General features: G+C 49.0%; 2 protein-coding genes across 3 annotated transcripts in view; both read right to left on the bottom strand.

Moving 5' to 3' along the window:
• The window catches only part of LOC134983294 (oocyte zinc finger protein XlCOF7.1-like), a 223,708-nt gene that overhangs the window by 37,641 nt on the left and 161,884 nt on the right, over nucleotides 1–24,183 (bottom strand). The gene's annotated exons all lie outside the window — the stretch shown is intronic.
• The window catches only part of LOC134983285 (gastrula zinc finger protein XlCGF26.1-like), a 53,700-nt gene that overhangs the window by 21,241 nt on the left and 8,276 nt on the right, over nucleotides 1–24,183 (bottom strand). For both annotated transcript variants that reach the window (XM_063949004.1, XM_063949005.1), the window contains exons 2-5: nucleotides 3,882–4,065; nucleotides 2,701–2,779; nucleotides 2,495–2,592; nucleotides 2,035–2,335 (exon numbers count right to left, since the gene is read on the bottom strand). In XM_063949004.1, the coding sequence (XP_063805074.1) occupies nucleotides 2,035–2,335; nucleotides 2,495–2,592; nucleotides 2,701–2,734 (433 nt within the window). In that variant the 5' untranslated portion in view covers nucleotides 2,735–2,779; nucleotides 3,882–4,065. The remainder of the gene's footprint in view (nucleotides 1–2,034; nucleotides 2,336–2,494; nucleotides 2,593–2,700; nucleotides 2,780–3,881; nucleotides 4,066–24,183) is intronic.

Genomic DNA, 24,183 nt, shown 5'->3' with positions numbered 1-24,183 from the left:
AATAACTTTTTAGAAATTATCAGTTTTTTATCGGGGGAAACCCACGCTTCATCACACACCTCATTTAATTCCTCAGATTCAGGAAAAACTACAGGTAGTTTTTTCTCACCGAACATAGGCCCTCATTCCGAGTTGATCGGTCGCAATGCGAATGTAGCAGAGTTACACACGCTAAGCCGCCGCCTACTGGGAGTGTATCTTAGCACCTTAAAAGTGCGACCGAAGTAATCGCAATATTGCGATCACAAACCTCGTAGCAGTTTTAGAGTAGCTTCAGACTTACTCTGCCTGTGCGATCAGTTCAGTGCTTGTCGTTCCTGGTTGACGTCACAAACACACCCAGCGTTCGCCCAGGCACTCCCACCGTTTCTCCGGCCACTCCTGCGTTTTTTCCGGAAACGGTAGCGTTTTCAGCCACACGCCCCTAAAACGCCGTGTTTCCGCCCAGTAACACCCATTTCCTGTCAATCACACTACGATCGCCGGAGCGAAGAAAAAGCCGTGAGTAAAAATACTATCTTCATAGCAAAATAACTTGGCGCAGGCGCAGTGCGAACATTGCGCATGCGTACTAAGCGGAATTTCACTGCGATGCGATGAAAAAAAACGAGCGAACAACTCGGAATGAGGGCCATAATACCCTTTTTAGTAGTAGTGGTATTATCAGAAATATGTAAAACATTTTTCATTGCCTCAATCATGTAACGTGTGGCCCTACTGGAAGTCACGTTTGTCTCTTCACCGTCGACACTGGAGTCAGTATCCGTGTCGACGTCTGTATCTGCCATCTGAGGTAACGGGCGCTTTAGAGCCCCTGACGGCCTATGAGACGCCTGGACAGGCACAAGCTGAGTAGCCGGCTGTCTCATGTCATCAACTGTCTTTTGTAAAGAACTGACACTGTCACGTAATTCCTTCCAACAGTTAATCCACTCAGGTGTCGACCCCCCAGGGGGAGACATCACTATTACAGGCAATTGCTCCGCCTCCACATCATTTTCCTCCTCATACATGTCGACACAAACGTACCGACACACAGCACACACACAGGGAGGACAGGACCCCACTAGCCCTTTGGGGAGACAGAGGGAGAGTATGCCAGCACACACCAGAGCGCTATATATATACAGGGATAACCTTATATAAGTGTTTTTCCCCTTATAGCTGCTGTATTGTTAATACTGCGCCTAATTAGTGCCCCCCCCCCCAGTCTTTTTTACCCTTTTCTGTAGTGCAGGACTGCAGGGGAGAGCCAGGGAGACTTCCTTCCAGCGGAGCTGTGAGGGAAAATGGCGCCAGTGTGCTGAGGAGATAGGCTCCGCCCCCTTCTCGGCGGCCTTTTCTCCCGCTTTTTAGTGTAATCTGGCAGGGGTTAAAATTCATCCATATAGACCTGGGGGCTATATGTGATGTATTTTCGCCAGCCAAGGTGTTTATATTGCTGCTCAGGGCGCCCCCCCCTAGCGCCCTGCACCCTCAGTGACCAGAGTGTGAAGTGTGCTGAGGAGCAATGGCGCACAGCTGCAGTGCTGTGCGCTACCTTCGTGAAGACAGGATGTCTTCTGCCGCCGATTTTCCGGACCTCTTCTTGCTTCTGGCTCTGTAAGGGGGCCGGCGGCGCGGCTCTGGGACCGAACTCCACGGCTGGGCCTGTGTTCGATCCCTCTGGAGCTAATGGTGTCCAGTAGCCTAAGAAGCCCAATCCACTCTGCACGCAGGTGAGTTCGCTTCTTCTCCCCTTAGTCCCTCGATGCAGTGAGCCTGTTGCCAGCAGGTCTCACTGAAAATAAAAAACCTAAAACTAAACTTTTCACTAAGAAGCTCAGGAGAGCCCCTAGTGTGCACCCTTCTCGGTCGGGCACAAAAATCTAACTGAGGCTTGGAGGAGGGTCATAGGGGGAGGAGCCAGTGCACACCAGGTAGTCCTAAAGCTTTACTTTTGTGCCCAGTCTCCTGCGGAGCCGCTATTCCCCATGGTCCTTACGGAGATCCCAGCATCCACTAGGACGTCAGAGAAAAGTGTTTGTTACTCACCTGTGCTGATATCTGTAGGGATCTCCTCCTCCTTACACTGCTGATCACCCCTCATATACGTCTCTTCTTCTCCCTCTATATCTTCTTCCTTTATATCAGTCACATACGTCTCTTCTTCTCCCTCTAGATCTTCTGCCTTTATATCAGTCACATACGTCTCTTCTTCTCCCTCTAGATCTTCTGCCTTTATATCAGTCACATACGTCTCTTCTTCTTCCTCTATATCTTCTGCCTTCATATCAGTCACATACGTCTCTTCTCCCTCTATATCTTCTGTTTTAATATCAGACAGACGATGGACCTAAAAAACAAACAAGAAACACTATAATTACATTTGCATGCAGTCAGATTAAACGGAGGTGAAACAGTATAATATCAGTGTATAAGACACACAGCTCGTCTACAGATCATATAGTGACAGTCACTTTGGAATATTGGGGAGACCCTAAATCCCACCTACCTGATCCTCCTGTGGGATCCTGTGATTCTCCTCTGTACAATCCTGGGAATACAGAGGACGGGGACATCTCTCTGGGGTATCTCTGTTACTGGGCCCATCTGTAGGAGACACACAGTGACTGAGTACAGTGTATATATGTGATTATCAGATGATGTGAGTATATATACCTGCTCTCCCCTGTACAATACATGACAGTCTCCTCTTACCCAGTGATGTGAGGGGCCGGTGATTCTCCATCATAACGTCCTTGTACAGACCCCTGTGTTCCTCTATATACTCCTCCTCCTGCATGGAGACATAGACAGTGACATCCTGACATCTTATAGGAACCTTACACACACAATGATACATTCATCACCCAGACACATCCCCTGGTGTTACTGTATAATGCCCCATTCCCAGCAGTCATCACACAGACACATTCCCTGGTGTTACTGTATAATGCCCCATTCCCAGCAGTCACCTCTCCAGTCATCACCCAGAAACATACACCGGTGTTACTGCATAATGCCCCATTCCCACCAGTCACCTCTCCAGTCATCACCCAGACACATCCCCTGGTGTTACTGTATAATGTGCCATTCCCAGCAGTCACCTCTCCAGTCATTACCCAGACACATCCCCTGGTGTTACTGTATAATGTCCCATTCCCAGCAGTCACCTCTCCAGTCATCACCCAGACACATCCCCTGGTGTTACTGTATAATGCCCCATTCCCAGCAGTCACCTCTCCAGTCATCACCCAGACACATCCCCTGGTGTTACTGTATAATGCCCCATTCCCAGCAGTCACCTCTCCAGTCATTACCCAGACACATCCCCTGGTGTTACTGTATAATGTCCCATTCCCAGCAGTCACCTCTCCAGTCATCACCCAGACACATTCCCTGGTGTTACTGTATAATGCCCCATTCCCAGCAGTCACCTCTCCAGTCATCACCCAGACACATCCCCTGGTGTTACTGTATAATGCCCCATTCCCAGCAGTCACCTCTCCAGTCATCACCCAGACACATCCCCTGGTGTTACTGTATACTGCCCCATTCCCAGCAGTCACCTCTCCAGTCATCACCCAGACACATCCCCTGGTGTTACTGTATAATGTTCCATTCCCAGCAGTCACCTCCCCAGTCATCACCCAGACACGTCCCCTGGTGTTACTGTATAATGCCCCATTCCCAGCAGTCACCTCTGCAGTCATCACCCAGACTCATCCCCTGGTGTTACTGTATAATGCTCCATTACCGGCAGTCACCTCTCCAGTCATCACCCAGACACATCCCCTGGTGTTACTGTATAATGCTCCATTACCGGCAGTCACCTCTCCAGTCATCACCCAGACACGTGCCACAGTGTTACTGTATAATGCCCCATTCCCAGCAGTCACCTCTCCAGTCAGCAGCGGAATGATCTTGTTGATGAGTTCCTAGATCTTCTGGTCACTGTGTCTCTCATGTATCAGTGAGTGAGGTGGAGGCACCGTGATGGGGCTCTGGGACCTGCTCGGTCCTCCTGACACACGAGGAAGGCTGCTGGGTGTCTCACGCTCACCAGATGTCTTCTTCACGCCTCTGTGAAATAGGGGAGACATAAATATCCTGTAAATATGCCCAAATCCCCTCACCTCCACAGTCATGTCCCTGTTTTATTACTATAGATAATAGGATTTTGGTACTTACCAGATAAATCCTTTTCTTCGAATCCACAGAGGGCACTTGAGTACTCTTGGGATATGGACGGTGCGATAGCAGGGATAGACACATTTAAAAATGTATATGTGTAACCCTCCTTCCCCCTCCATACTCCCAAGATGCCTTAGTGTTTTTTTTGCTGAGCAAAATAGAAGCGACGAAGAGGATGAACAACGGAGAATTACATATAACATTATAACATAACAGACAACTATGAAGTTGACACATAACATAACGGACAACTAGAAAGTTGACACGACAATAGATAACAATCACCTTAACATTTGAACAAGTCGGTGAAAATGTGTTACCATAAGAACTACTGAACTTACCACCAGCCAGGAGAAACTGCTCTGGGTGGGTGTCTAGTGCCCCCTGTGGGTGCAACGAAAAGGATTTATCTGGTAAGTACCAAAATCCTGTTTTCTTTTTTCATCCACTAGGGGTCACTGGAGTACTCTTGGGACCTACCAAAGTTTCCCCCTTGGGTGGAAGAGCTGTTTGGCACCTGTAACACTAGACGGCCAAAGCTAGAAGCTGATGCCGCAGAATTATCAAACTTGTAAAAGCGCACAAACGTGTGCACTGATGGCCATGTAATTGCACGGCAAGGTTGCGTCGTAGAAGCTCTAAGGCCTGCTGCCCATGACGTTCCCATCGACTAGCATGAAAGTGTACCTGACGAATGGTCAGGTTAATCTATCTGGCCGAGGTCTGTTTGGAAGCTGGCCAACCTATATTGACTGCATCATAGAGAACAAACAAAGTATCGTTATATGTACAGTTGATGTTCGGGCTACATAAACGCGGAGTGCACGTACCACATCCAATGTAGCTGGAGTACCCGAATCTTCTGAAAAACAGGAACTGTGATTGGTTGATTGATATGAAAGAAGATACTACCTGCGGTAGAAAAGCAGGATTTGTCCAAAGTTCCGCTCTGTCAGTATGAAATACCAGATACGGTGGCTTGCATGACAAGGCACCCAATTGTTCAACACGCCTTGCCGAAGCTAAGGTTAGGAGAAATACTGTTTCTTAACATCCACGAGTTGCAAGGGTTTAAAACTTGACTGAATAAACATGCAAAACCAGATTCAAGACCCATGGAGCTGTAGGTGGAATGAATGGAAGTTGAACTCTAAGGACACCTTGCAGGAAAGTGTGAACTGTTGGCAAAAGAGCAAAACGCCTTTGAAAGAAAACTGACAAGACAGAGACCTGCACCATTAGTGTTGCGAAACGTAGTCCTTCATCTAACCCCGTCTGTAAAAATAGCAAAAGATGGGATAACTTGAAAGAAGATGTCGGAAACAGCCTAGCTTCACACCAACCAATATAAGCTCGCCAAATCCTGTGATAATGAGCTGCTGAAACTGGCTTCCTAGCACGTAACATGGGGGGTCATTCCGAGTTGATCGCTAGCTGTCGTTGTTCGCAGCACAGCGATCAGGCTAAAAATCTGCATTTCTGCGCATGCGTACTGTCCGCAGTGCGCACACGTGACGTACTTTCACACAAAACTATGCAGTTTCACACAAGGTCGAGCGGCGCTTTTCAGTCGCTCTGCTGATCGGTGAGTAATTGACAGGAAGTGGGTGTTTCTGGGTGGTAACTGAGCGTTTTCCGGGAGTGTGCTAAAAAACGCAGGCGTGTCAGGTAAAAATGCAGGTGTGCCTGAGGAAACGGGGGAGTGGCTGGCCGAACGCAGGGCGTGTTTGTGACATCAAAGCAGGAACTAAACAGACTGAAGTGATCGCAAGGTAGGAGTAGGTCTGCAGCTAATCTGAAACTGCTTGAAAAAATTTCAGCACTATTCTGCTAAGCTAAGATACACTCCCAGAGGGCGGCGGCTTAGTGTTTGCACTGCTGCTAAAAGCAGCTAGCGAGCGATCAACTCGGAATGAGGGCCACGGTTGGTATAACCAACTGTGGAATGACCTCTTGTCTTGACAGTGGTTTCAACAGCCACCCCAAAAACGCAGCTGCGCTAAATCAGGGTAAAGGAACGACCCCTGCTGTAGTAGGTCTGGACGTAGCGGAATCAGCCAGGGATCATCTGCGAGTAGACCATGGAGATCAGAGAACCACACTCTCCGAGGCCAACGAGGTTCCATTAGTATGACGGTCGTGGACTCTCGTTTGATCCGCTTTAGCAACCGAGGAAGCAGCGGAAACGGAAATAGATACACAAGGCTGTATGGCCATGCTATGGTGAGAGCATCCACTGCCACTGTCTTTGGATCTCTTGTTCTGGACACATAACTGTCTGATGATTATGGTGAGAAGCCATTAGATCCACCTTTGGGTAACTCCACCACTGGACTAATAGCTGGAACACTTCTGGATGTAAGGCCCATTCTCCTGGAGGAAAATCCTGACGACTGAGATAATCTGCTTCCCAGTTGTGTATTCCTGGAATGAAGACCGCCAACAATATCATGTGGTGATGTTCGGCCCAATTGAGCAACTTTTGCATGGCCATGCGACTTCCAGTCCCTCCTGGTTTGTTGATGTATGCGACTTCCGTCGCATTGTCCAACATGACCTGAACAGCTTGAGACAGGAGCAAGTGAACTGCCTGACGCAGAGCGCTGTAAATTGCCCTGAGTTCCAGGACACTGATTGACAGTAATCTATCTCGGTCTGAACATAGACCCTGAAACGGGACAATGTTGGACCACTGCTCCCCAACCTTTGAGACTTGCGTCCGTCGTCAGAATTATCCAATTCCAGACTCCAAACCTTTTTCCCGCAGTGAGATTGTGTATGTGGAGCCACAAGAGTAGTGATACTCTGGCCCTGGAGACAAGCGCACCATCTGATGAATTTGTAGACGAGAGCCGGATCACTATGCGAGAAGATCCAGCTGAAAGGGACCTGAAGCGGAAATCTTCCGAACTGGAGTGTTTTGAAAGATGCCCCCATCTGTCTCAACAGTCGAATGCACAAATGCACCGAGACTGTCCGTGGTTTGAGCACTGGCAGTACTAGATGATGAATAACACAAGACAGAGAAAGATTGTCTCTTTGCTGGCGCACTCAAGGGAAGAAGAATAAATTTATTTATATTTATAATATTTATTAAAAAGTAACTTTTATTAACTTTATTTAAAAATAATGCAATTGAGAAAAATGTGAACAAGTATGTGCAAAATTCTGTGATTTCCGTGAGATGATTCACAAATGTAAAGAAAAAGATTTGAAAAAAATAATAGTAAATAATAAACAACTGTTACCCAATGCTTGATTTTTGTTTTTATAATAAAAGGCTGTTACACAATGCTTGATTTTTATTAAATTGCTTGGATATATATTCTGGATCGTGAGTGAATAAGTGGTGATTATACATTATATATCATTGATAAATTTTACCCACTTTGTGGTCCACTTTATTATACAGATGAGGTATTTACGTTCACTCACATGTGGGTGAAGGAGAGTTAGAGTTATGGGTAATAATCCTATCTGATCAGATATTGGTTGCACATAAGATTTATTGAAGAGTATTCAAATCTCTATTCATAATTAGGTGCGATCAATAAGCAGCAGTCTGTGATACAAACTCTAAATTTGGCAATGTGCACCATCTATGTCTGACATATATTCATCAAACTTATAGGCCCTACACACCTAGCGATAATTTGAAAGATATGAACGATCTCGTTCATAAATGAACGAGAACTCGTTCATATCTTTCAGTGTGGAGACTACAGCGATGAACGATGCGCGTCCCCGCGCTCGTTCATCGCTGATCTCCCGTCGGCTGTGCATGCAGGCCAATATGGACGATCTCGTCCATATTAGCCTGCACTTCAATGCAGCCGGGTGACGGGGGGAGTGAAGAAACTTCACTCCCCCCGTCACTGCCCCCCCGCCGCCGGGTTGCTCGTCGGCCGTATCGGCCGTCGGGCACCTCGGCGGCGAATCGCCGAGTGAGTAGGGCCTATTAGGGTGTATGTTTCAGTAGCAAGCTCTGTAATTAACAATATTCAAGTAATCAGAAAATTAATATCAGAGCTGTAATAGATATAGGGCTTACACTGAGTTCCCATATGGATTATATCTAGGGAACATTGTGCATATATCACTGTGGGTAATATCCCACTGTTATTGGTGGGAGTGCATTTTGGATTTATTAGAGGTCATTCATGTCTCTATCTGTAGTTAAATACGATCATAAACAACAGTCTGTGGTGCAGACTTTATGTTAAACAGTATGCCCCCTCTGTGTCTGAATCATATTCTTTAAACACGGCGTGTGTATTCAGGCTGCAAGCTCCGTGGTTGACAGTGTTGATACAATCATAGACAACAGTCTACATACAGCTGTATATCCATTGTAGTTCCAGCTACCAATTCCTGACCGGGTCAACATTGTTAATCACGGAACTTGCAGCCTGAACATATACACTGTGCCTAATAAATATAACTGAGACACAGAGGGTGCACACTGATAAAGTCTGCATCACAGACTGTTGTCTATGATTGTATCAACACTGTCAACCACGGAGCTTGCAGCCTGAATACACACGCCGTGTTTAAAGAATATGATTCAGACACAGAGGGGGCATACTGTTTAACATAAAGTCTGCACCACAGACTGTTGTTTATGATCGTATTTAACTACAGATAGAGACATGAATGACCTCTAATAAATCCAAAATGCACTCCCACCAATAACAGTGGGATATTACCCACAGTGATATATGCACAATGTTCCCTAGATATAATCCATATGGGAACTCAGTGTAAGCCCTATATCTATTACAGCTCTGATATTAATTTTCTGATTACTTGAATATTGTTAATTACAGAGCTTGCTACTAAAACATACACCCTAAGTTTGATGAATATATGTCAGACATAGATGGTGCACATTGCCAAATTTAGAGTTTGTATCACAGACTGCTGCTTATTGATCGCACCTAATTATGAATAGAGATTTGAATACTCTTCAATAAATCTTATGTGCAACCAATATCTGATCAGATAGGATTATTACCCATAACTCTAACTCTCCTTCACCCACATGTGAGTGAACGTAAATACCTCATCTGTATAATAAAGTGGACCACAAAGTGGGTAAAATTTATCAATGATATATAATGTATAATCACCACTTATTCACTCACGATCCAGAATATATATCCAAGCAATTTAATAAAAATCAAGCATTGTGTAACAGCCTTTTATTATAAAAACAAAAATCAAGCATTGGGTAACAGTTGTTTATTATTTACTATTATTTTTTTCAAATCTTTTTCTTTACATTTGTGAATCATCTCACGGAAATCACAGAATTTTGCACATACTTGTTCACATTTTTCTCAATTGCATTATTTTTAAATAAAGTTAATAAAAGTTACTTTTTAATAAATATTATAAATATAAATAAATTTATTCTTCTTCCCTTGAGTGCGCCAGCAAAGAGACAATCTTTCTCTGTCTTGTGTTGTTCTGTATTTTATTGTCTATGGCGGCACCCCCTATGATGAATGATGATTTATTCCTTGTAATCATATAATTAGGGGAAACTTTGATTATAAATGAGCCGTAATCATCCTAGTGCAGAGGACATCCCCGTTCCCCATCCCCTTGCATATCTAGATGATGAATAGCATGTACTTTCTGTTATGGCAGGTAAATGCGTTGATCCACCGTAATCAGAATCATTCCTAAAATGTAATTCTTTGACACAGGACGCGATTTGATTTTTTTTTTTTTTTAAGTTGACAATCCAAACGTACTGAACTAGTACACCGTACAACAGTAAGGCATGCTTAAGAGGTATTTGTTGAGACGAAGCCTTGATAAGAAGGTCATCTAAGTATGGAATGATTATCACTCCCAGGGATCTGAGATGAACTATCACCACAGACATCACCTTTGTGAATAACCGAGGCGCTTGTTGTACTGCAAACTTAAGTACGCCTGATGCGGTGGCCAAATTGGAATGTGTAAGTACACATCATTGAGATCCCGCAAAATCATGAATAGCTGTGGTTCTAAACCAGCAATCACTGACCGTAGGGATTCCATCTTGAATGTGTAGTAAGTGACGTACAGATTGAACCCCTTTAGGTTCCATATCGGTGTGACCAAGCCATCCGGCTTTGGTACTACAAAAAGATTGGAATAAAACCTTGTTGGTGTACTGGAACCTGAACCAAAACTGTTGAATGTATGAGAAACTGAACAGCGGTCTGCAGACCTGCTCACTTGTCTGCTGACACAGGCAGACCTGTCGTGAAAAACCGCATCGGTGGTAGACAAACTCAATTTTGAAACCTTTGAAAACAAAATTGCGGATCCAACCATCTGTGATATCTGAAACCACGCGAAGTGAAACGTCTGAAGGTGTGCTCCCACAGCCGAGATGGGCTGGGAGCCCGTCATGCCACTGGCTTGTCAGCGGCCTTTGTGTCCTGATGATGGTTAGTGGTTTGTTGAAAACCACGTCCCTCTGCATGGTTGTTCCTCTAGCCCACCCCACCCCTAATGTTGACATACCTCCCAACATGACCCTCTCCAGGAGGGACACAATGCTCTGCTTCTGGACTTTTCCCTTTCTCTATGATTGCCAGCACCTGTGTTAAACAGGTTAATGGATAAGAAAGGTGTTTCAGCACAGGTGATGGCAATCACAAATTAAGAGGGAAGTCCAGGAGCAGAGCATTCTGTCCCTCCTGGAGAGGGTCATGTTGGGAGGTATGTGTTGAGCATGCATACAAATGTCTTTTGTGTCATCATGTTGGGCAGTCCGATCACTCATCACTCTGGTTAATTCCCAGATATTTGTCGGTATTAGGGAGGGATCAACCAATTACTAAGGAAGTTGAAGTCTGGCCAGAGGGAGCTTTATTATGTTTGCAGGGTTGCTTTGAGTGTATTGATTGGGATCAGTTTATTGAGGAGGCTACTGGGGATTTAGGTGTTGATAACGATCGTTGGGCATCAATGGTGTCATTGTATATTAATTGTTGCATAGAAAGTGTTACTAAGAGGAAGTTAGCTCGTACCTTCCCAAATGACAAACCTTGGATGAACAGTGAGGTTCGTACCTTATTGAGAGCTAGGAATAGGGCGTTTAGAGTAAAAGACAAATTAGCTTATATGATTTCCCGGTTTAATTTAAAAAAGGGTATTCGTCTTGCTAAGGAAGCTTACTCGAGTAAGACTGAAAACCATTTTAAAGAATCGGGTGATGCAAGAACGATGTGGAGAGGAATTAAATACATCTCTGATTATAAAAGTTCTACTTCTGTCAGGATGGGCGGTCCTTCATCTGCTGAGCTAAATCACTTTTATGCACATTTTGAAGAGGTTGACTCTTCTACAGGTAACTCTTTTAGATTCCATTGAGATAGTTTTTTGACCCTGACTGAAGTTGAGGTTAGGGATTGTGTCAGCAGAAAGAACGTAAGGAAGGCTCCTGGCCCGGACTGTATTTCAGGCAGAGTATTATGGGCATGTGCTGAGCAGTTGGCAGGCATTTTTACAAAGATTTAAAACTTTTCTCTGAGTCAATGCACTGTTCCACGGTGCTTCAAAACTTCAAGAATTGTTCCAATTCCTAAGTCTGCGTCGGTCATTGGTCTGTACGACTATAGGCCGATTGCTCTCACTTCATTGATAATGAAATGTTTTGAGAGAATTGTTTTGGTCCATCTAAAATGTGTCATCCCATTGGGATTTGACCCTAATCAGTTTGCCTATCGGTCGAACAGATCAACTGAGGACGCAGCTCTTATGGTGCTTAGTAGAGTACTTTGTCATGTTGAAAATAGAGACACCTATGCTAGATTGTTATTTGTGGATTATAGTTCCGCCTTTAACACGGTAGTGCCGGCGGTGTTAGTAAAAAAGCTTTTACGAATCTGATATGATGCTGCCATATGTGATTGGCTGTTGGATTTCTTGACACATCGCCCGCAGTCAGACTGGGCTCTGACCTGTCTTCTGAACTGGTGTTAAGTGTAGGAGTTCCGCAGGATTGTGTTTCAAGTCCCTTCTTGTATTCCTTGTATACCTCTGACTGTGAGTCTAATTTGTAGACAATCTCTGTGATTAAGTTTGAAGATGATACCACTTTGGTGGGTTTGATAACCGGTGGAGATGAGAGTGGTTACAGAGAGGTGGTGAGAAGAAGTCAGCGCCGGGGTCTTACCTGTGTGCTGGGGCCGCGGGGCTGGCTTCACATGCGGCTTGTGGGCAGCACAGGAGGAGTGCTGCCGCACCAGGTCCGTGGGCAGTGGTAGCGGCGGTGAGGGGGTTCGCTCGTGGCGGCGGGACGCCGCTGCAGCGGGTCTCTCTTGCCGGAATGTTGCTAGGAGACCAGGGGCAGTGAGCTGTGAGGCTATGCAGAGATGTCTGCATTACTGGGCACCACCATGTTGGAGACCAAGTCTGAGGCATAGTTTGGTTTCCTGTTTCCTTCCAGCCAATCCAGGGAGAGTTATCCTTATAAAAGGGGGCTGGTTTTTGACAGGGAGGCCAGTGCTTCAAGTTACAACCCTGTTGTAGGTGCTTTAGCCCTTTGCTCACAGAATTCTTGCCGTATTCTGGTTTCTCCTAACCCAGCTTAGCCGGTTCTCAGTTGCTGCTGCAGCCCTGCCGTTCCTAACCTACTGCTGCCTGTGGAAGCGCTCCAGGAAAACCCAGTCCAGTTAAACCCTTTGAGCACGGACGGCCTCTGTCTTTCTGCCTCATATTTCAAGCCACAGTCTGCAGATCTTTGTCTCCAGCCACGTCTTTAAACTACCGTCCACAGTTCCACAGTTGATTATCTATAACCTCGTCTTTCAAGTCACAGTTCACCGTTCTTTGTCTCCAGCCACGTCTTTTATCATCATTCACAGTTCCACAGTTCATTATCTACAGTCTCGTCTTTCAAACCACAACCCGCAGTTCTTTGTCTACAACTATGTCTTTTAGTCATCGTCCACAAGCCACAGTTCCCTACTTCAGCCTCATTCTCAAGAACTACAACTCACTGACTCTTAGCCCCGCCTACGTTCCTCATTTCCCCTTGTACATGAGAAGGAACTACATCCAACCCCCTCGTCTTATTCATCTGCAGACAACCACTTCCTTGGGCAAGTCTCAGCTGCCGGATTCTCAAACCTTGCTAGAAGTGACAGAAGACTCGCTGAGTGGGGGGTTAAAAACAACCTGTTATTAAACAGTAAGAAAACCAAGGCGGTTGTGATAGACTTTAGGAAATCTAAAAAAATCGACATCTGTCCGCTGATTTTGAATGGTGAGGAGGTGGAAAGGGTTACCGATGTGAAATTTTTGGGGATTAAGTTCACGGAAGATTTATCATGGTTCTTGCATATCACGTCTGTGGTCGGGAAGGCTCAGCAGCGTCTTTTCTTCTTACGGAAGCTCCGAGTAGCAGGTCTGTAGCAATCAACTCGTTAACTTCTACCGCTGCGTGATTGAGAGCTTGCTGACCTACGCGATCACGGTGTAGTATGGTAATGCCAAGTGCTCGGATCTTGTTGCCTTGGAAAGAGTGATTAAATCCGCAGAGAGGATCATCGGCCAACCCTTGCCTAGGTTGGCGGATGTACTCACCGCGAGGAGTCTGTCAAAGGCAACCAAGATGATTGAAGATTGGGGTCATCCCTGTAATGTGTTTTTTTCCCTCTTGCCATCGGGGAGACGTTAGAGGTGTTTAAGATGTTGTACCACTAGGTTAAGGAATCGCTTCTGCCCTTCTGTGTATATGACATGAACTGTATGTAATTTCGCTGCACATGTTCATGTACAGTGACAATAAATTATTCTTATCTAAAAAAAAGGACTGAGGTCTAAAAGATTTGAACGCTGGTCCAGCGTATTTCCTTTCCTGTTGACTGAGTAATCCATTTGTCCAATTCAGGACCAAATAACATCAGTGGAAGGCAACGCCTCTACTTCTGGTTTTGACTCGGCCTCGGCCTGTCAAGAACACAATCACAGCGGCTGTCGGGCCACAAGCCAAGAACAAACTTGTCCAACGTCCAACGAAGCCGTACCTAAATACTCAACCAATTCACAAATGTGATCGGTAAGAAATAAAAGCTGGTCTGAGGAAAAACCCTGTTGTAGGCCTAACCTGAGCTGTTTCATGCAACTACAGCCTTGTTAACCCAAGCTCCAACTCAAACAGGTGTAAGCATCACCCCTGTTGCTGTATACATGGATTTTAGCATGGCCTCCAGCTTACTCTCCGAGGGGTCTTTAAGCGTAGCTGCACCCGGGACTGGAATAGTCAATTTTAGTGAAAGTTTAGAAACTGAAGACTCCACCGATGGCGATTTAGTTGTCATAGCCTGTGGGAAAAGATATTTAGACAGAAATCGTGTTGTCCCAGAAAAGTGTTTAACTGGATTTAGCCATGCTTCTATTAAATGCTTATTCAGAGATATGAATAAGAAAAACACACAGTCACCCATAGTCTGCTAGCAATAAAACCTCATATGTTTCAGTGCAACCTAGCAGCTGGCGTACCGCTCTAATGAGATCATCATAGCTCGGGCTATTAGTGACCTCACTATCTGACTCCTGACCCAATGCTGAGATATCAGATGTGGCGTTGAATCATCAGAATGTGATTATGAGACAAACGATGACCATTCTTAGAAATTGAACTATACATGGACTTTGTAACCCACCAAAGTTCTAGAAACATCCTGAGACCACTGTGGCCGGAGAGACCCCAGCCCACGTGGACAATGGCCGCCGCGGCACTGAAGGGGTTAACCCCTAGTGCCCGGCGCCATTATAAGGACAATGGGAGCTTGGCTCCATATTTAAAATGTATAGGGCGCTAGGCGCCAGGTGTTTAAAATGCTTTTAAAAGTGTATTTTAAAGGTGTGCCACGGTCCCGGACCTCTCCAGCGACCGCGGCAGTGAGGGCAGCCCCCGGCGTACTGAGCAGAGTGTGCGCGCCGGGGGAGAGGGGAACCGCTGCAGCCGGGAGATCAGCTCCCACTGCAGCCATCAGGTGTGCGCCGCCGGAGTCCGGGAGCTGTGTGTGCGTCGGGGGAGAAGGGTGAGCCGCTGCGGGTGGGAGCTCAGCTCCCGCTGCAGCGCGCTCTGTGGTTGCCTCTGCTGGGGGGCCGGGAGCTCTGCTCCCAGCGACTCAGCCCATCGGAGGTGGTCAGCCGCAGCAGCCGGGACAAACGTCCTGGGCTGCTGGGCGGTGCGCCGCAGCCCAGCTCCCTACCGGACGCTGCAGCGAGGGCACCGGATACAGCGCCGCACACAGGGGACCAGACTAGCCGGCTCCCTGTGCGTCGAGGCCACCAGAGTGCGCCGCTCAAGGGGTCTGGGCTAGCCACCTCCCTAGCGGCGGGGGTATGTGTAGGGCACTGGACACTGGGGACCGGGAGCTACACTCCCGGTGCCTCAGCGCTCCAGAGACACAGAGCTGCGGCGGCCGGGACAAGCGTACTGAGCTGCCGGGCTTCATATCAGGGCACAGAAGTTAAAACCAGAATAAAAACATTGTTTTAATTGCAATAACATATATATTGTGTTATGAGGCACTGCAGTGCCTGGGAATATGAAATGTATTTAAAGGTAAATTGCACTTACTTGGTTGTGTGTCCCAGGAAGGGGGAATCCATGGCTGTGCAGGCTGATGGATTCTCCCAGACCTTTTCCCCAAAAACGGAATACTTTCCCTTCCAGCCTCACTCTTGAAAGGGGCATTGGGAGAGAGAGAGAAGAAGCTCAGCTTTGAAACAAGCCGAGTGTTTTTCTGGAGCTCCATGGAGGAGATCACCCGTAGTGGCCAGGAAACCTGGACCGGGGAGCTAGGCTGCCCAGCTCTGGAGCCCAAATCCAGGCTGCAGGCAGTGGGCTAGGTCCCGTGCAGGTTTCTGGAAGTCAGTTTAGGCAGGAAAACTTCCCCCAGCCTAGACTGAACGGCACCGGGGCGTATCCTGATCCTCCAGGATGGGACAGGCAAAGGAGAACGACCACTCCCCACTGTCCATAGGGAACAATGTTAGTTGTGCATGTGACCAAGACATGCACAGCCCATGGGTAAACACTGATTGGTTGTACACCACAGGGCGGGCTTACCCCCTGTGGTAATGTCTATTGGAGTAGGATAAAAGGAGGGCTGCTGCCCCATTGTATTGTATTGTACCATCTTTATTTTGCTGGAACATCTTGTTGTATGCTGTTGTCCCTAGCAATAGGGATGAGTCTTTTTTAAGGCTATTATTGAGAAAATAAACATCTGCCTCAAGAAGATTGCTTCATCTTGTGACCTACAGGGTTATGCCAACCATTAGCCCCATCCTCCGGCTGTCCAAGAAAGCATTTAGCGTCTCCAAGTTCCGCCTTCCGCCAGCTACCGGTTGAGGCCTAGCAAATGGCTAGTGGGGATTCGTCAACACCACACAGGTGTGGTAAGACAAGGCGTCGGCACATACAGAGCAGAAATGTGGTTCCAAACGCCACGGCAGGTTAGGAGTTTGGTGGTGGCAGCATAAACCCGCCCACAACGTAGCGGGTGGAGTCAGTAACAGGCGGTTGCTGACGGTAAGCGGGAATCCCCTATGTGGTCAGGCCTCGTGTGACCTAACCCTCCATTCTGTGCGCAGGAGACAGGACGCGAGTGCTTTCGTACGGGACCGTCCTCAGTGATTGCGCTGAGACGAAAAAAAAGTGGGTCCCAGGGACCCCTCACTTTTAAAAATTGGGGTCCTAACTGTTCTTTTGTGGGTCCCATCGGATTGAAGGTTCTTATTAATTATTCAAATATAAAAACACAACAACAAAACAAAAACTTAGGCGTCTGGCTTTGTGGGGAAGGGGCTTGGCCACATAATAGTGGCAATTCACATTACACCACACAGTAGTGCCGCTTATACACATTGCACCAGGTAGAACCTCCTATACACACTGCGCCAGGCAGAGCACATTATACGCATTGCACCAGGTAGAGCACATTATAGACATTGCACCAAGCAGAACCACCTATACACATTGTGCCAGGCAGAGCACGTTATACACATTGCGCCAGGCAGAGCACGCTATACACTTTACGCCAGGCAGAGCACGCTATACACTTTGCGCCAGGCAGAGCACGCTATACACTTTGCGCCAGGCAGAGCACGCTATACACTTTGCGCCAGGCAGAGCACGCTATACACTTTGCGCCAGGCAGAGCACGCTATACACTTTGCGCCAGGCAGAGCACGCTATACACTTTGCGCCAGGCAGAGCACGCTATACACTTTGCGCCAGGCAGAGCACGCTATACACTTTGCGCCAGGCAGAGCACGCTATACACTTTGCGCCAGGCAGAGCACGCTATACACTTTGCGCCAGGCAGAGCACGCTATACACTTTGCGCCAGGCAGAGCACGCTATACACTTTGCGCCAGGCAGAGCACGCTATACACTTTGCGCCAGGCAGAGCACGCTATACACATTGCGCCTGGCAGAGCACGTTATACACATTGCGTCTGGCAGAGCACGTTATATACATTGCGCCAGGCAGAGCACATTATATACATTGCGACAGACAGAGCACGTTATACACTTTGCGACAGACAGAGCACGTTATACACTTTGCGACAGACAGAGCACGTTATACACTTTGCGACAGACAGAGCACGTTATACACTTTGCGACAGACAGAGCACGTTATACACTTTGCGACAGAGCACGTTATACACTTTGCGACAGACAGAGCACGTTATACACTTTGCGACAGACAGAGCACGTTATACACTTTGCGACAGACAGAGCACGTTATACACTTTGCGACAGACAGAGCACGTTATATACATTGCGCCAGGCAGAGCACGTTATATACATTGCGCCAGTCAGAGTACGTTATATACATTGCACCAGGTAGAACCACCTATACAACCACTGAGCCAGGCAGATCACGTTATACATTTTAAACGGGGAGAAGCTGCGGGCAGCGCGATTGAATGGGGAGAAGCTACCAGTGGTGATTTGATGGCAAGAGAGGCACTGAAACAGTATTATTAGCAGAGACACACTGGTCACTCAGAGACCTCTCTGCTTGTAGTGCGTAAAACGCGATATAGCGCATATTTTGCAATCAGTGACTATAGTGGGAAGAGAGTGAGGTGGGTGTAGGGGGAAGAGAGAGGGGGGCTGTAGGGGGAATAGAGAAACTGACTGAGGGGGGAGACAGAGAAGAAGAGACGGACAGAGAGAGGGCGCGGGACGAACAGAGAGAGAGAGGTGGGGAGACAGAGAGGGAACAAGACGGACAGAGAGAGAGAGAGGGAACGAGATGGACAGAGAGAGAGAGAGGGAACGAGACGGACAGAGAGAGAGAGAGGGAACGAGACGGACAGAGAGAGAGGGAACGAGACAGACAGAGAGAGGGAATGAAAGAGAGAGAGGGAACGAGGAGACAGGCAGAGAGAGAGGGGGAACGAGGAGACGGACGAGAGAGAGAGGGAACGAGGAGACGGACAGAGAGAGAGAGGGAACGAGGAGACGGACAGAGAGAGAGAGGGAACGAGGAGACGGACAGAGAGAGAGAGGGAACGAGGAGACGGACAGAGAGAGAGAGGGAACGAGGAGACGGACGGACGGACAGAGAGAGAGAGCGAGGAGACGGACAGAGAGAGAGGAGACGGACAGAGAGAGAGAGAGAGAGCAAGGAGACGGAGAGAGAGAGAGAGCGAGGAGACGGAGAGAGAGAGCGAGGAGACGGAGAGAGAGAGCGAGGAGACGGAGAGAGAGAGAGCGAGGAGACGGAGAGAGAGAGAGAGAGAGAGAGAGAGGGAACGAGGAGACGGACAGAGAGAGAGGGAATGAGGAGACGGACAGAGAGAGAGGGAACGAGGAGACGGACAGAGAGAGAGGGAACGAGGAGACGGACAGAGAGAGGGAACGAGGAGACGGACAGAGAGAGAGGGAACGAGGAGACGGACAGAGAGAGAGGGAACGAGGAGACGGACAGAGAGAGAGAAGGAACGAGGAGACGGACAGAGAGAGAGAGGGAACGGGGAGACGGACAGAGAGAGAGGGAGGGAATGAGACTGACAGAGAGAGAGAGAGAGAGAGGGAATGAGAGAGAGAGAGAGAACGAGACGGCCAGAGAGAGAGGGAACGAGAGAGAGAGCAGGAGGGAGAGGGAACGAGACGGACAGAGAGAGAGAGGGAACGAGAGAGAGAGGGGGAGGGAGAGGGAACGAGACGGACAGAGAGAGAGAGAGGGAACGAGACGGACAGAGAGAGAGAGAGGGAACGAGACGGACAGAGAGAGAGAGAGGGAACGAGACGGACAGAGCGAGAGAACGAGACGGACAGAGCGAGACGGACAGAGCGAGAGAACGAGACGGACAGAGCGAGAGAACGAGACGGACAGAGCGAGGGAACGAGACGGACAGAGCGAGGGAACGAGACGGACAGAGCGAGGGAACGAGACGGACAGAGCGAGGGAACGAGACGGACAGAGCGAGGGAACGAGACAGACAGAGCGAGGGAACGAGACGGACAGAGCGAGGGAACGAGACAGACAGAGCGAGGGAACGAGACGGACAGAGCGAGGGAACGAGACGGACAGAGCGAGGGAACGAGACGGACAGAGCGAGGGAACGAGACGGACAGAGCGAGGGAACGAGAGAGAGAGAGAGAACGAGACGGACAGAGCGAGAGAGAAAGGGTGGAGATCGAGAGAGGGGATAGATGGAGGCAGGGGAAAGGGAGTGTTTGAGAGAGGGGCTTGTACTACTGTCACATTGCTTGAAGTCAGTGGTGTATGGACACGACTGCCAGTGCCTCTGCAAATTCCTCCGATGGACTTTTGGAGCCGGGGACGGTCAGGACAGGGGCATACCTCCCAACTGTCCCAATTTTTGCGGGACAGTCCCGCTGTCCCACCCGTGGCCAGCAGTGTCCCGCGGTGGTGGGGGGGACATTTGGGAGGCTTTTGCACTCACAGCAGAGCCGAGTGAATAGACGCTGTGCGCATGCGCACACAGCGTCTATTCATGGAGGTACTGGGGGCATGCCAGCAGCTCACTGAGCGCTGGCCATGCCCCCCTAGTAACAAGAATGGGGCCTTGGCTCGCGATTGCGGAATTGCCGTAAGGCCACGCCCCTTTATGCAAAGCCACTCCCATTTTTATGTAGACACTCCCCTTTTCGGCACGGAAGTCCCTTTTGACAATTTTGAAAGTTGGGAGGTATGCAGGGCTGTAATAGAAGTAGGCAAGGGCTGAGAGAGCGGCCCCTGTCCTCCCCTTCCAGCCCGGTGTCTGTGTCAGCAGCAATAGAGGGGAGTTTAGATTAGTAAAATAGGTACGGAGGAGAAGGAGAGCGGACCTTTTACTGGCCGGGAGACAGGACCCAAGTGACTGGCTGTGCAGTGCTGGTCTTAACACACGGGCTCTGGGGCACTGGTGAAGGGCGGGCGAACAGGCGCAGCGCTGTTCGCGGCATTTAATGAGTCAAAGAGACTCGTTGTAGTGCCGTCCCTGAACCAGCCCCCACCGCAGGAACAGACAGCCCCCCTCTCCCCACGCCACTGTGTAAAGCAAATATCTACCGTGAGATCGCGGAGCACCCGACTCCCTTCTCCCCGGCCACGGACCACTGGCAGCACTCAGAAGCCAAACCCCCTCCCCAGCCACGGGTTACCCACTGTCACAGAAGATCTCTGCCACGGAGCTGCGCTGTCATGTCCTGACTGGCAAGGCTCCACCTCCTCTTTTTAAAGCCTGGCGCCGGGCCGCCACGCCAATCAATCTGCCAGGCTAGGGATTGGCTGCAGCGGAGCGCGTCCCAGAGGACTCACGCATGTTGGAAATGTGAGTCCCTGAACATCAATACCGGGTAAAAAACGCGCTATAGCGCATTTTTGCGAACACTGGTCCTGTCACAGAAATTGGTGGTAGCAGTGGGATAATCCCAGGCGGCTTTTCATCACCCGATTGGAGAAGCCGAGTTACTCAGGGGAGGAGTAACTGCAGCGCAGGAGAACGCACAAGATGGCGGAATCCAGCTGAATATCCAAGGATGATCTGGAGATCGTGTGCCAGGAGAAGGGTGTGGATATCCCTTTCAACGCGTCCAGAAGCATCATGAAGGCGGCGCTCATGAGCATGGTGGAGGCTTATCGGGCAGAGGTGGAAAGCACTGACAGCGTCAGCATCGAAGAGGACGGCCCAACAGTGGACCTTCGTAAGGAACCGGTGAGACCCACAAGCCCCGCCCTCTCTCACAGCAGCAATGTTTCCCAGCAATCCCTAGCAGGGCCAGGATCCCAACGTCGCGGGGTGGGGGTGGGGGTGGGGGGGGAGCGGGGGGGGGGGCGGCCCGGATACCCTAGCAGATCGGCTAGAGGAATTGGGGGAAAGGGCAGCGGAGCAAGAGCGCTTGATCATCATCCAGATTCGGCGTGATGAGCGGGCACCACGGGCCGTGGTACACCGGGAGCCGTTGTCAGCTGTTGTGTGTCACAACTGAGGGTTTTGGCTGACAGGAGGAAGGCTCAGTTGTAGGGGCTGGACTGAAATAAAACTTGGGAGGTTTAATCAGACCCCTGGACATGTAAGTGTAGAAGGAAACCTGAAGTTGTGACCATGACAACCAGGTTAAAAGTTTTATTAAACAGACTCCGTGTAATCACAACAGCATTCACAGTTGATAATAGCAGTGGCAGATAATACAGTTCCTGGAACACTTAACCATAAAAGGTATCACAGAGCACTGGTAGGTTGAAGAACAGATGTAAAAGTCCTTTGATGGAATAACCTTACCAGGCCTGGCTGTAGTAGTGGAGATAGCCGAGGAACACACCAGTAGGTGTATTAGATGAAGCTGGTAACTGGAATAAACTGTTGGAGTTACTGGATGGAACCAGCCAGGTGGTGGAGACACGGAGTGGATGCTGAATGGAATCAGCCAGGTGATAAAGACACGGAGTAAATACTGTAAGATGCTAGGGAGCGTGGAAACAGAAGAACTGAAGAATGGTTACCGGTGGTTGGTGGATATTGCTGGTAAGTAGGAATCCGCTAGAACAACACCGGCACTTTAAGGAAGCTGGATACTGTTGGAAGCTGGCCGCTGGAAGCAGATGAGTTAATAGCTGGAAGCTGGAACAGCCACAGAGGACTGCAGAGTCATGCTGCACCGCAGGATGGAAGGCAGGTGCGGGTCTCTTAGCGGATGCTGGAGACAGGAGCTGGAACCTGGAGAAACATCCACAGGAGAGAGAGACTGGAACAAGGTATGACAAACAAAGCACTGACCATTTCCTGGTTCAGATACAGGCATTGGCTGGCCAATCATGCAGATTCCATAGTGCAGCAGATTGGTGGAAACAGAGCATGTGACTGGAACCAACATGGCTGCGCCCATGTTAGTACTTGGAGGGAAAGCTGGTTTGGAAAAAACATGTGGAATCATAATAGCAATGGCGGCGCGCCCGCAGAGGACAGGAGACATCAGAGTGACAATTGTAGACTGAGACACATGGATGACAGCAGGGCCGCGGCAGACATGAGGCACCACTCTGACAACCTGTAACTATAACACAGGAGCGGCGGCGGAGGCCGCGGAGAACGGGAGACACCATGCAAGATTCAAACATGGCGCCGCTGTGACAGCATCTCAGAGTGACAGGAGGGATATGCAGAATGTGGACACAGATGAGATCCGTACTTGGAATGCTGAGCCAGCCTCAGGAGACATCTAAAAGGCAAGTAATGGCGTCCAGATACCCGAATCGTGACATTGTACATAGATCAGGACGTGTTCAGTTTGCCAAGTTTGCAGACAGTGATGGGGACATTGATGGACATTTGCAAGTTTTTGAAAGGACTTGTAAACTACAAGATCTACCCAAGTCAGAGGTGGGTGAGACACCTTGTGCCCACTCTGCATGGAGAGGCATTGGAGGCCTATCGATGAGTGGCCACGGAGGACTGTGGGAACTACGACGAAGTCGCGAAGGCCCTCCTCCAGCGATTCTTCATCACTCCAGAGTCTTACAGGAAGAAGTTCAGAGACTTGCCCAAGAATCCTAGCAGCACCCATGAGCAGTTCGCCACCCAGCTGCGGCAGTACGTGGTGAAGTGGGAGAAGGATTCGGAAGCCACTACATGGGACGCATTGATTGACCTGATCTGCAGGGAGCAGTTCTACCGCAGGTGCGCCCAAGAAGTGAAGGAGTGGGTGCTAGATCGGGAGCTACCCAGTTTAAAGATGGCTGCCCAGTTAGCAGACAAGTATGTGGCAATTCGGCCGCAGGGGCAGAAGCGCCCAACCAGCAGCCAACCCCAAAAGACTGTACCACCAGGGGGACAGCCCTCTTCAGCTCATCGCCTCCCAAAGCAAGCATCTTCCAACCCGGGTGCTTTTGGCCAGCAACCGCCCCGCAGTGCCCCTGCCAGTAATCAGAGGACATCGGAGCCACGCCTGGACAAAAAGTGCTATGGCTGTGGGAAAATCGGACATCGGAGGATGAACTGTCCTGCATCCCAAGCACCCCAACCTCGTGCGCGAAATCCCAGTGCTGGAGCCCGGATTGCTTGCTTAACCCGTGGAGATGAGCCTCCAGAGACTGTACCCCCTCCAGTCAGTCCGATGGAGTGTGGCGAGAAACAGGTGGACTCTGCGGAAAGAGTCACCTGTATGGCTAAGAAGCCCCCACCAAATATGTGGCGGCACCTGCAGCCGGTCCAAGTGGGGTCCCTGCAGGGCGAAGGCTTAAGAGACTCTGGGGCCTCCATAACTGTTGTAAGCCCCCACCTTATCGATCCTGCTGCAGTACTGCAGGTTTGCACTGCAAAAGTTACAGTGGCCGATGGGCTGGAGCGAGAAGTGCCCATGGCCAGAGTCTACCTCGACTGGGGAGCTGGACAAGAGCTAAGAGATGTTGCCGTAATGGATGGCCTCCCAACTGATGTATTCTTGGGGAATGATCTCGGTGGAGGAATCGTTACTGCCTTGCGAACGCCATCACCCGGAGTCAAGCAGCCAGACTACAG

This window comes from Pseudophryne corroboree, assembly GCF_028390025.1.
Source record: "Pseudophryne corroboree isolate aPseCor3 chromosome 3 unlocalized genomic scaffold, aPseCor3.hap2 SUPER_3_unloc_11, whole genome shotgun sequence".
In the NCBI taxonomy this organism is placed as follows: Eukaryota; Metazoa; Chordata; class Amphibia; order Anura; family Myobatrachidae; genus Pseudophryne; species Pseudophryne corroboree.
Note: the sequence above shows the minus strand (reverse complement) of the source record. Positions and strands in the feature narration are given on the sequence as shown.